Here is a 13,691-nt window from a genome sequence, read left to right on the forward strand (position 1 = left end):
TTTCTCTTGTTGGGTTGAAGAGCTTCCCCCAGATCAAATGGATCGACCACCATCTTTCCGTGATCGACGGGGGGCCCTCCTTCTTCATCGCTTCTCTAGGGTGACTTTAGACCATTTAGTGTCCAGAGGCAAGGCGAAACCAGCCGTGGGATGCAGAGCTCTGCAATCCATTGGCCATGTGGCTACAACACAAAACCGGAAGTCCCCAACAATAATATTTTATTGTATATGACCCAGAGTCACTCTTTGAGGGAAATGGGTGGTTCAGAAATGTGAAAAATATCTGCCCTGGTCCTCCCAAGGCCTCCCTCACCACCACCCCTGAAATACCCTGTGCTCCACTTCCTGCCCCTGGGATCCCCACAAGTTTTAGGCCTGATTCCCTCCACACATTATTATTTACTCACATAACATTTAATTCAGCATGGGGGGGGAAAGTTCAGAGGTAGAAGAAAAAATTATCCTTTGGAATGATAATCATGAAGACTGCTCTCATTGAGCAGATGGAGCACATCAATCAATGTCAAATTGACACCAGTATTTATTTAGAAGAACAACTAATGTAAACATATACTTGATGAGACATTGGCATCCAGTTCTACCTTTGAGTGCAATCTTCCTTCTAGATATGTTGAACTATTGCTTCAACCAGGTAGGATATTTCTGCTAACATGGAATTGTTGATGTTGATATCCAGCATGTCTGGAGAAATGCTTAGGAAAGGCTAAATAGGAGTGTCAGCACTGTTTTATTACTTGTATACAATTATTTAACTTTCAGCTATTAACGCAGATGACAAATTACTTGATCAAGGAAGAACCAATAATATCTGAAGCTGTTTTATATAGATACACATATGCCCAGTGCTTTTTTTCTAAAAAAAAAAAAAGGTGCCGGAACTAACACACATCATACAACCCGCCTTGCCTACGCTACAAGGTTCCATCCAAAAAAGGTGCCGGAACTCCATTCTGGGCATTCTATGAGAAAAAAAGCCCTGCATATGCCATCCAATAAGTTTAATTAAGAGAGGGAAATACTGTAGTGTTGTTGTCTGATAGGAGAAAGCTGAGAAGTGCTATTAGATCAGGTTATATTTTCATCACTACCAAGTGATGACATCTCCAGTATGGGATAATAGATTACTTTTCAGTAAGTTGACCTATCCTGGCACAGATTCTAAAAATTAAATTTCATGAGAAAGTATCCAACACATTGAATTAAAGAGTTCAGTAACTTCACAGCCAACCCTATTACAAATCAAGAATCTTATGGGATTTGCAATGCCAATATGATTTAGAATTCAATGGGGGGAAAAACAGACATTTTGCTTTATTTCTGTTCTTTGCCTAGTCAGACCCTATACACAATACTTTTCTTTAAACAGACAAGAACCCAATCTGGTTTTAAAAAAAAACCTGGTGTTAGAGTGTGGTGGTAGTGTTATCAGTCCTAAGATCCCAGGTATAATATATTTATAGTGCCTGTTGGTGACTAATATATTTAGTCCCAAATTTACACACACACAGTTAGAATTTTGATTTAAAGGCAATGCAATAAATTGATTACTGATTGAACTTAAAGGTCAAAACTGTTATCAGACTGAATCAAATAACTCTGAATTGATATGAATGCTCCTGCATTTGCAGTGAAATAAATTTTCCAAAAAAAATCAGAAATAATGAACTGAATTGACCTCATTCAGTTTGATTAGAACATCTGAATTATACAGTATTGGATTAATTTTCCAAATCAAATTAGTTATTCAAATTTAATTTTTCCTGTTTCCCATAGGTTTAATGGCCATCATATAAAAGCCATTGTTTGCGTTGTTCCTGCTGTTTTCTCCATTGCCTTACTTTTGTACAGTTTTTCTGATGATGAATTCTTGAGAAGTTTAAAGCTTGAATATAATTTTATAATCCTAATAAATTCTAATAAATATGCAACTGTTTTTATGGACCTATGAAGCTTATTTTAATTTTCTTAATTGATTCAGTCAGTAATAAAAAGTGAATTCAATGAAAAAACAAAATTGAGTTTTGGCATGAGTGAGTGCAAAATAAGTTTATTTTATTTCTTCATTTATTAGATTTTTATCCCAATTTTATTACGGTATTTTATAAATAACTGATGGGGCAGTTCTTTCCCTCTGATAAATTCTTTCTCTTCCTCTTTTTCCTCACAAAACAACTCTGTGAGGTGGCTGAGAGAGTGTGATGCCCAAAGGCACCCAGCCACCTTTCATGCCTAAGGCAAGACTACAACTTATGGTCTCTTGGTTTCTAGGCCAGCACCCTAACCTCTATAACAGACTGTTAAACTTATTATTTTAAAAACCATGTAACTGCAGTGGACATAGAAAGCTGCCTTATCTTTCAGAGCTCCTGGAGCACAGGAAAATGCCAGAGTACTGAAAAATGCTGATATGGTTCCAGTCTTCAAAAAGGATAAAAAAGTGGTTCCAGGAAACTACAGATCAATCAGCTCAACATCAATACCTGGGAAAATCTTGGAAAAGATATGCAGTGGATTTGTGAGCTCTAGAAATGAACACTAGAAGCCAGCATGAGTTTATTAAAACTTATCGTGCCAGACAAACTTTATTGCATTTTTTGATAAAGGACTAAATTATCGGATCAGTGAAATGCTGTGGATAAGTATATTTGGACTTCAGTAAGGCATTTGATAAACTAGACTGCAGCCTATTTCATAGTAAGTAGAGCAATGTGGAATAGATAGTACCACCACCAGATGGATTTACAGTTGGCCGACCAACTGCACTTAGTTGTAGTCCTCAATGGATCTCCATCTACATGGAGGGAAGCATGCAATGGGATACCTTAAGGTTCTATGTTGACTCAATACTCTTCAACATTGAAATAATAAGCTTAACAGTCTGGTACATGATCTAGATGAAGGGATAGATGGGAAACTCATCAAATGTACAGACAACACTAAGCTGAGGGGAATTGCCAACACAGAGTCATGATTCAGAAGTATCTTGACAGACTTGAGCATTGGGTCCTATCCAACAAGATGCAGTTCAGTGGTGAGAAAATACTGTAATATTTTATATCTGGAAATGATAGAATTTCCACATGAGATGTAAAGGAATTACTTATCCTTCCTATCTTTCCTATCCTTCTATCCCCCCACTATCAGAACTGATGAAGCTTCTTGCATCAGAAGCGAAAGGTTTTCTTCTTCCTCAAGGAAAAAACAGTCCAGTTGCCTTTTGAAGCAAGCACCTTTGAGACGACTATGACCTGGATGACTGAGATTCTGCACAGATATTAAGCTGAAAAAGCTTACCGGTATCTAGAGATTGGCATTATTTAAAGATAATGAAATTAAAGCATTGCATGATTGTTATAATCAGTTGCACTGTCAACCAGATGTTTAGACTGGATTTGGCATTTTTAGCCATGTATTCTTCCCAAGGACCTGGGACAGGCAGATATTGTTTGACGGTGTTACAGATATTGTCACAGGATGTAAGCTGTTCCAAGTAAAGCTGCCTTTTGCAATTGACTGCAATTGCAAAAGCCAATGGTGTTCAACTGGTGATCCAGATGTTTTTGGATTACACCAAAAGACATCTATTACTACTGGTTTTATCTGCTTTCTTTTGTCATAATCATTCTACATCTATTTGCAGATTTTTGTATTTTGTTATTTTCTCCAGTTTTTTCTCTTCTCTTCTGCTGTCTCCAAGTACTGCCACGTCCACTAGCCAGACTTTTTTTGTCTTTCTTATTGATAATTGTTTATTATGATTATGATGCTACATATACATATATGTATACCTATACCTATACATAAAGAAATATCAGTACTCATTCTTCTTCCTATTTTCTCCACAACAGTACAAAGTATTTTATTGTAACACATACCTTTCCTGATGTTCTGGATTAACTCAAGTTGGTGTATCTACATAAATAAATCTTTGATGGTTAATCTTTATAACAAATAAAAATCTCAAAGTCTGCAGGGTGGCATACAGCCTTTGTCTTCCTCCAAAAGGTCTTGCTCTGATTGGGACAAGGTGCTGTCTCAGTGAGGTTGCTCCATTTTCTGGTTGTTACCATGTTCCAGGCCAAGCTCTATCCTAAGCTCTAAGCAGGAATCGCACCAGGATATGCTGCTTACCATAGCTTGATAATAGCTCTTAGATTGCTTGTAACAGTTGTACAATCCAGATTTTGCTTCCTGCTTCCTTGGCTGCTACATGTTGTCTTTTTGCTTTTCTCTCCAACTCACCCACACTCTTATAGACTAACAGCCTTGCTCAGCTGAGGCCACCTATGGATGTTGGCATATTCCTAAAAATGCTGGGGTGTGGCTCAATTAGCTAGACACCTTGACACCAGCATGGATGCTTGGTAGTAAAAGTGGGGAATGAATGAATGAACAAATAAACAAACAAACAAACAAACAAATTAACAAATAAATCAATTAATCCATTAATCCATCTTCTTGCTAGTTTCTGGAGCTATAAACTTTTATGGCTTTTTGAGAAAAAGCATGAACTTAGCCTTGGGGAAGGGGTGGGTGAATGGATGGGAAGCATTTCCACCTGGCTGCAGCTGCTTTTCCCAAATGGAGACAGCAACCCCAGTTTCATTCCCTCACAGAATTATAATAAATGCTCCTAACAATGTTATTAGAAATAACTAGTTTGGTTATTATTAAATGAACTTGCATATTTTTCTAGTTAATATGGGTACCATTTTCTTTGAGCAGGTATATTTTTACACAAAGATATGTACCTGTACACTCACAAAATGTCTGAAACATGCCATGTTTATATAAAAAAATAACTTTCTATAGCAAATTGTAGGAAGGTGCTTTTCCTTTCAGAAATGTTTGAATATCTGCCAAATCTATACCATCTTTTTATATGCTGACATATAACTAGTAAAGACAAGCTTCCTGTTATGTGCGACTTTCATATGAAATTTGTCCCAGTGAAATATGACTGCAGCCTTTCCCTAATAATTGGGCATGACCATACAACACATACCATAACCTAATAGGGAGATGTCTATAATAATAACTTATAAAATATTATGAAAGGTAAAAAGACTGGATAGAAACATCTGAAGAACATCTAAAATGCATTGATCATTTTTTTCCAATAGGCTCTTAACTCACAATACCATGACAAAGCATGAAGTTTTTAATAAAACATGGGGCAAATATTTTAGGTTAAAAGCATTTGTGTTAGTGGGTGAATAGCAGCCACTTAGAAATCAAATTGGTCAAATTCAAATTCAAGTTTTTAGTTTAAAACTTTAAACATTAAAATGTTAAAACAAAAACTTTAAAACATTAAAAAGTATTTAGTTTCTCATTTTGGCCACTGCTAAATGGGAAAAAAATTACTCCAGGTTCAGACAATATGCTCAGCCTTTGAAAATCACCACTGTAATTGGAGAGCCACATTGGAGGTAACATGGCAACATACATTCATATGTTGACCTATTTAAATAGCTTAGTGTGCTATGTGAATAGGGTGACTATGTTGAAGGAGAAAATCCATCTTATGTGGGGGTGAGAGGTGGTGGGAGGGAAGAAACTTACTGATCGTGACTTTAATATTTGTAAAAAATTGTTTTGTTCATAAAATCTTGCTCAACAAATACGTTTTTCCTAGAAAATTTAACAGGGCCTAATTCAGAGTTATTTGTAACATGTCTTGCAAGAAAATGCTTTTTTACAAGACATTTTTAGTCCAGTAGAAGAAATAAATCCAATGTTATATCAATATTCTATGTAATAGGAAGAAGGATGCTAAATAAAATAGTTATCAGAGTTCAGTAGTTATTTTACAAGGAAACTTTTTTTTAGATAAAGGAAATCCTAGTATAGGATTTGAAATCAAAGTCTGGGGATCATGTTAAATTTATATTATATATGGTAACTGCAGCAAGATTACTGTATGCGCAGTGGTGGAAGAACAATAAAATCCACTGAGATGGAATATGAAAATGTTAGAATTTGCAAAAATTCCACTTGTTTTGTCAGAAAAAAATCGCAACAAAAACTTTTTTTGAAAGATTAGAAAATTTTTATGGAGTTTTTGCTGAAAGAGAAAGAAGTGAAATGATGATTTATCATTTAGAACAGAGATCCCCAACCTTTTGGGCACCAGGGACCGTTTCCGTGGAGAGAGGTTTTTCCACGGACCGGAGGGTGCGTGGTTTTGTGCGCTGCCTGCATCTCGTGGATGGGGCTTTGCTTGTTTGTGCGGCCCAGTTGCTGGCATGCAGTGGCCCAGTACTGGTCCATGGACCGGGAGTTGAGGACCCCTGATTTAGAAGATTAAGATAGACTTGGACTAATTGATGGGCTGACAGGACTTATTGTATATCTAAGAGAGAGGAGCGATTATAACATTGTAACTATATGTTTAAAAGAAGGTCAGAAGTCATTATATTTCTTAACTTTAGTTTTTTCTCTTTTTATTTGTTGCACGTTTTTGCTTTGCTCTGCTTTATTTCTTTTTATTCTGTTCTTTATTGTATGGAAAAACTTGAATTGCTGCCCAGAGAACTTTAAGAATGCCTTGCACTATTAAACACTGGATTCTGAAGGATTGAGAGGAAGATTAAACATGTGCAAACAGCTTTTTAATGATATATGTTTCTATCCATTCATTTTCAAACACAGAATCAATCATTCTAAGTCAGATTGGTCAAGTATCAGGAAACTTGACAAGGCTTATCAAAGCAAAACACATTTCCTGGAATCAAAAGGTTAGTAATATTTGATTCTGAAAATCTGTATCAGTTGCAACTAATGTGATATATCACATATATTAAAAAAAATCTCCAAGAAATTTATCAGATACTTGAATGTAGATGCATAATAAATGAAGAACACGTGTTTTCGATGAGCACAATGAAACAGGAACTGCATAAAATGACTTTCCAAGGATATGAACAGCTGCGGACATTACCTCTTCCTCATATTCTGTATTAAAGAGAATTTATACTGTAAAGCTGACAGGTGAATTTAAAATTGAGTTAGTCTCCATAAAAAGGTTCTTAGTGCATTTTTGCTTCAGGAGATCCTCCTTTTTTCCCCATACTGTGATAAAGGACAGCATTTTTAATCTGAAGCATATCTAGGTAAGCCCTCTTTTTTCTATAAATAACCAGAAAGCTAAGTGTACTCTTATGTTTTTCTTAAACAATAGATCCCTTTGTCCTGCAATAAAATTTTATAGGGCCATTTGAAATGTAGTTTCCCAAGCCTTTGAGAAGGCTGACTTAAAAAAATGAATAAATCTAAAGCATACATTACAGTAAACCTGAGTAATCATCTCTCATATTGGGAAAAGTTTCATTTTCTGTCATTCCTGTAAGATATGTTAAAATTTAATCATTGCCTGCAAACAACAATGGCAATATTTTCCCCCCACACTCGCAGTATAATTTCTTTCTTAGGATTAGTTGAATAAGAAGTGAACAACCTTTTAGATTACCTGTAATAATGTGTATTAATGAGGTAGAAGAGGGAACAATAAACTACCTACTTTCTCCCCTGTTAACAGGAGTGGGCCAGGGGAAGAAGGAAAACAGCAATTGCCATAGACAGAGAAGAAGCAGGATCCCATTCATCAAGGCTACCTTCAATAGATTTTGGGATTTCCCCCCTTCTCCTCAGCCAGTTCAAGAGATATGGGGAAAATTTTAAGCATCATATTTGTCAAGAATATCTGAATATCCCTTTCACTGGTGCTTTTACTAATACACCCTAGCAATTGAGAAATGGGCACAGAGAAGATGCATTTATTTTTGGCTGGATAATGTCATATATTTCATCGTGAATGTGACTTAATGGTTTACAAAACTGCCTAAAAGTAGTATATACAAAAAACAACATAATATGATGATTTTGAAAAAAGTAACGAAGCCTGTTTTATGACAAGAATTCAAAAGCATAAAACAAACCCAGCAATCTCAGGTTATCATATATTGATTAAAAAACCAACTGTTTCTGAGAAATTATCGTGTGCTGCATAAAAGCTGAAGAATATTCATAGCATCAGAGGGCAAGTTTTCAGCTGTTCAGGATTATGAGATAATATTACAATTCCCATAAAAAAGAGCAAATATTTTAAAAAATGCTAGTTTCCTAGATACAATCAACTCCAGTGATTCACATTTCCTGTGCCAAAATATATTTGTTGCATCTACAGATAATAGTCCTCACTCACAATTCAGCACCACAAGGGCACAAATTTATATTTCAATTGTATATTCCTGAAACATATGAATACTTTATCTGGCATTTGGTTTATTTGGAAATAAATTAGTTTTTCACAGTATGGCACCTTCCAGATGTTATAGACCTTAATTTTCACAAATTCCAGCATGCATGACAAATGGAAGTTATGGAGGTTGAAGATTCTGGAAAAGATCAGGTTGGAGAAAGCAGTCACAAGAGAATGTGTTCAGAGTTCTTTGTGAGAGGGTTTGTGTGCTAGGTGCTAAAGTTTGAAAGACAAAGGCCACTCTTTTGGACAGAGAGGACCATTGGTTTGAAAGAGGGGTAAAAGAATCCATCTGCTAGAATTAAACACCCCTCCCTCAACAGAGGGGGAGGAATAAGGTACGTTATCTTCACATGCGCACGCAGCTCAGCCTGCAAAAGTTGAGCTGCACGCTTGCTAACCTGCTGCTTGTGCAAATCAAGCTGCGTGCATGTGCATGTCGGCTCGCTGCTTGTATAAATTGAGCTGCACGTGCATGCGTGTGCAGGGCCACCGCTTGCGCAGCCTTGTTCCCCTCTCCACCTCCTCAGCTGGGCCACCAAGCTGCAAAGATTGGGGACTGCTGTTCTAGAAGGTGAAGTGAGTGTGCCTAGTAGTTCCGCTCCAATTTTGTTCTTATGACCACCAGAGGCAGTCGAGTTGAAATGCAGTGACTGGGTCCACATAATCCAGAGAGATTTAAGAGAGAATGAAGATAGAAACATCAGCCTTTTCAATCTAAGTCCAACAATACATAATTTCATATCATACAGTTGTTATTTTCAGTGGTATATCATTGTAGGCATACCTGAAATTAATTAGCTAAATTATTGATTGACTAATTGATTTTAACTCATTGCTTCAAAATTGCCAGATTCTAGGCAGTTTATAGAATTTTTGCATTAAAACAGCATATAAAATCAGAATACAGGCAGTCTTGGGGTTACAGCAACAATTGGGACTGGGATTTCAATTGATAAGCAATGAGGTTATAAAACATGATATCACATGACCACATCCCATAGGAATGGCAATCCTGCAGCCTCTGTTACTGCTGTAACCCAAGGACTGCATGAGTTACTAAGGAAGAGGGGGGTCCCCAGCAAGCAGATCAAGACATATGGGGGTGCCATGGAGGCCAAGACCCATGTGCAGACATTAGGGAGTATGAGGGTGTAGGGATGGAGGGATGGAGGTCGGTAAGCAGAAGCCCAAGAGGACAGGGATATGCAGGTGCCACAAGAGCCAGGAAGGCCATGGGAGGTACTATATAGTGCAGGCAGGAATAAAACTGACAGAACTAGAAGTGATTTCTGACTTCCCACCAACTTTCCATTGATTTTGCTGGTGGGAAGCTGAAAGGGAACATTGGAAATTGGTCTAACATTATAATTACAAGCTGGGCATCGAGTGCCCATATCACAATCACATGTCTTTGGTGCAATAACACCAAATTTTGCAGACTGTCATAAATCTCCTTTGGTTAGCTGAGCTCCATAAGAAGTTGCTGAAGAAGTCATCATAACTTGAGGATTACCTGTAAAATGATTAAAATAGTAATTGAGAATACAAAGCTAAGTGGAAACAATTTCTACCCCAAAGTTTTCCAGAATAGCCATGGTTTCCCGTTTCTGGAAGACCATGAGGAAGGGGGCCATCTGCCCTTCAAGGAGAAGGCTATTCCAGAGGAGTAAACCATATTCCTGAATTAAACTTATCATCCCTTTTCCAGAAATGAACGACATCTTTCTGAAATCTCTTTCTGTGAATACATGGGAATTTGAAACTATAATATAAGCTTTTGAGACAATGTAGAATTATTATTGCTATGGCTGGTCACACAGTCATCCAAGTGTTTAGAATGGATTTGGCATTTTTGCCCACTTATTGAGTCCTCCCTTAGAACTTGGGCTAGGCAGATATTTTTGGTTAATAATATTAAATGAGCATTGCAGCATGTAAGCTGTTCCAAGTAAAGTTGCTTTTTGCAATTGACTGATAGTGATTTTTGTGGATGCCGATGGTCTTCAAATGATGTTCCAGATGTTTTGGGATTGTACCCAAGTTGCCCATCACTATTGGTACTGTCTTTGCTTTCTTTTATCACAATTATTCTTCTATTTGCAGGTCTTTGCATTTTATGATTTTCTCCAGTCCTTTTTCTCTCTCTTCTGCTGTCAGGTACTGCCACATTCACTATCCAGAGTTTTTGGTCTTTATCGACAATTGTTAAGTCTGGGGTTTTATGTGGCAGGTGAATGTCTGTTTGAATTCTAAAGTTCCAGAAAACCTTAGCTTCTTCATTTTCTATTACTGTTATTGTTACTTGTTTGGATTAATGCAATGTGGTCTACATAAGGCTTTCAAAGATCACTCAGGTTCAGAATATAAGTTGGCAATTAGTCTCACAAGCATATTGTACTTCTTAATGCCCATTTAATAGGTTATCTTGCCTATCCAATAGATTTTCAGAAGCAATTCAAAGTGGCTAGTTTTATCTTTTTAAATGCTTTATGACTTGGTGCCTAGTTATTTACAGACTTCCTTTTTCAACCAGAGTTGATCCATATGATATGGTAATATTGGTAGAAACTATAACTAGTACCTAATTTTTATGAAATGTATGTAATGTATAGCATATATTTGCTTACATTACTTAGCACTGAAAAATATAATTATGATGGCAGTTTATCATGCATTAGAAAAAAGTGGAGAAATAATATCAACAACCACTGAGAAGCTCTTGCAATGTGTATTTTATTGTAATGTATATTGCTGGATTGTACTATTATACTAATCAGATTTTACTCAATATAAAATTATAATTTAATAATTTATATTATTTGTGAAGGCACATGGAATATAAAACAACTATTATAATTTTATTTTGCTACAAAAATATTTTTGTTTATAATCATTTGTATGATGGGGATATGTTTTGGCCTCTATTGTGAAACAACAGCAACATGAACACAAGCATATGTTTCCTGAAATGGAATGCATTTTCATCTGTGTATTTACATAGTAGTTTCTTCCCACTCTAGTTCCACATCACCTGAAAAAGAAAGAGAACATTGATTGAACCTTCTACATATTTATCTTAAATTACACATACAGGGTTAGGAAGTATTTAAAATATATTACATGGAATTCTTGTGCTTCCATTATCAGTGGAAGAACAAGCTACTTATTTTTTTAAAACAATCATCATGATAGTTTTGTTAATTGTTATAGTACTGACTAACACACATATATACACATTCTATATACTCTATATACGATATAAGCTATATTATATTAAAACAAAAGTATGCATAAGTACTTAGTGATAAAAATACATCAAAAGGTATGTAAGAAACATTTTGTATTTTGAGTAAAAATGGCATATAAGAAATGAAGCAAAGAGGAAAAATGAGGTTGGCAGAACTAAGGCAAGAATTGGATCCAATAGATCACCGATAAGATAAAAGGGCAAAATCATGGATCTCAATGGCAAAGTATTTTTATTGAATCTGGGAGTTGACAGGATACGTCTGGGACAATTCCTTGAACAGTGCAATGAAATAATTTATTATCTTAACAGTAGAAATCTGGATAGTGATGAGTTACATCACGGCCAAAAATTATCAGATCATAAAGTAATCACTTAAAGAAATTTACTAGAAGGACTTTTGCTCCCAGTTTTGTGAAGGATGAAAAAATGGTATGATAAGGTAACCGACTGTATATTGTGGAGAGAGCAAGAACAAAAGCATGTGACTGAATAAAAATACAAAGCCAGGGAATACCATTATTAATGTATAAAAAGAGGAATTGGCTGAAATATGAGAAAGTTCTGAATAAGAAAGTACTTCTGGCTGATGCCAACAATTAGGTTAGGATGAAAACTATAGAATTTCATGAACTTAGTCATTATGCAAAGATGGTGCCTTTGCTTTTATCCAAAAAGCTAAATACCAAAACATCAAATTAAGTGATATAAACAATTCTTCTCAAAGACAATTTTCAAATATACCACAAATAAACCCACTACCATTTTTTAAAAAAATAATTTTTATATAATATATTTATATACCTTCCATTGCATCCAAAGAATCCATCTTTTGCAAAACTGAATAGTTAACAAAACATATAGGCTGGTTGTTCTTGATTGTCAGCAAGTCCAGAATACACTGATGTAAAAATATGTACTGTGCCTAGAAAGTGTGAAAATTAAAAACGTTTAAGCTTTATTCACAGATATCTTGGTGCTAACATGCACTTGTTTTGAGGCAATTTTTGAATTCAATATTCAGGATACTTTTAGAAAAAGCAACATTCTTACCACTAATTCATATTTTGGGGGTCTTCTAGAGCCCCTTCTAGTTAGATAAGATTCTATCACACTTCTTATTGCAGCTGCTTCAAAGAGATATACAGAATAACAGAGCTGGAAGGAACCTTAGAGGTCTTCTAGTCCAACCCCCTGCTCAGGCAGGAAACCCTGTACCATTTCAGACAAATGGTTGTCCAATTTCCTTTTAAAAACTTCCAGTGTTGGAGCATTCACAACCTCTGCAGGCAAGTTGTTCCATTGATTAATTGTTCTAACTGTCAGGAAATTTCTCTTTAGTTCTAGGTTGCTTCTCTCCGTGATTAGTTTCCATCTGTTGCTTCTTGTCCTGCCTTCAGGTGATTTGGAGAATAGCTTGACTCCCTCTTCTTTGTGGCAACCCCTGAGATATTGGAACACTGCTATCATGTCACCCCTCGTCCTTCTTTTCATTAAACTAGACATACACTATTCCAGCAACTGTTCTTTATATGTTTTAGTCCATTACCCTAATCATCTTTGTTGCTCTTCTCTGCTCGCTTTCTAGAGTCTCAATATCTTTTTTACATTGTGGTGACCAAAACTGAATGCAGTATTCCAAGTGTGGCCTTATCAAGGCATTGTAAAGTGGTATTAACACTTCATGTGATCTTGATTCTATCCCCCTGGATATATAATGAAGAAAGATACAGTATGAGGATGGGATAGCAAAAACAGGGGACCATGTTTCCATCGCCATGTGTTGTGGACTGTCGGCTGCCGGAGGACTCCGCAGCCAACTCAGAGGAGGAAGCACAGGAGTGGGCATCGGGCCCAGCATCAGGACCATCCAAAAGCTCCGTTGGGGAAGAAGGAATGGAGCTGTTGCATCCAGGGACAGAGGCGGAGACTGGGTCGTCCGCCAGCCCCCAGATGGAAAGGCTGAGGCCTCTATGCCTTTAGGCAAGTGATTCAAGAGAGGATCACATGGGGCCAGTGATTGATGCACGGGTGTGGCGGAGGCTGAGGAGAGGAGAACAGTGAGAGGCTATGGGCCGGTTTTTGTGGCGGAAAAGTCACTTCTGCTAACAGAGCCCCACCCTCAGCTGTGGATAAAAGGCAGGGGCGGAGACGAAT

General features: G+C 36.7%; 1 protein-coding gene across 1 annotated transcript in view; it reads right to left on the reverse strand.

The window, feature by feature from the left end:
• Positions 1–11,051: 11,051 nt before the first annotated feature.
• PTPRQ (protein tyrosine phosphatase receptor type Q) overlaps positions 11,052–13,691 on the reverse strand; it is a 92,586-nt gene continuing 89,946 nt past the window's right edge. Inside the window, exons 44-45 of the mRNA XM_015812034.1 lie at positions 12,339–12,459; positions 11,052–11,318 (exon numbers count right to left, since the gene is read on the reverse strand). Of these exons, the coding sequence (XP_015667520.1) occupies positions 11,281–11,318; positions 12,339–12,459 (159 nt within the window). The 3' untranslated portion in view covers positions 11,052–11,280. The remainder of the gene's footprint in view (positions 11,319–12,338; positions 12,460–13,691) is intronic.

This window comes from Protobothrops mucrosquamatus, unplaced genomic scaffold (genome assembly GCF_001527695.2).
Source record: "Protobothrops mucrosquamatus isolate PMUCROS unplaced genomic scaffold, P.Mucros_1.0 scaffold63, whole genome shotgun sequence".
NCBI lineage: Eukaryota > Metazoa > Chordata > Lepidosauria > Squamata > Viperidae > Protobothrops > Protobothrops mucrosquamatus.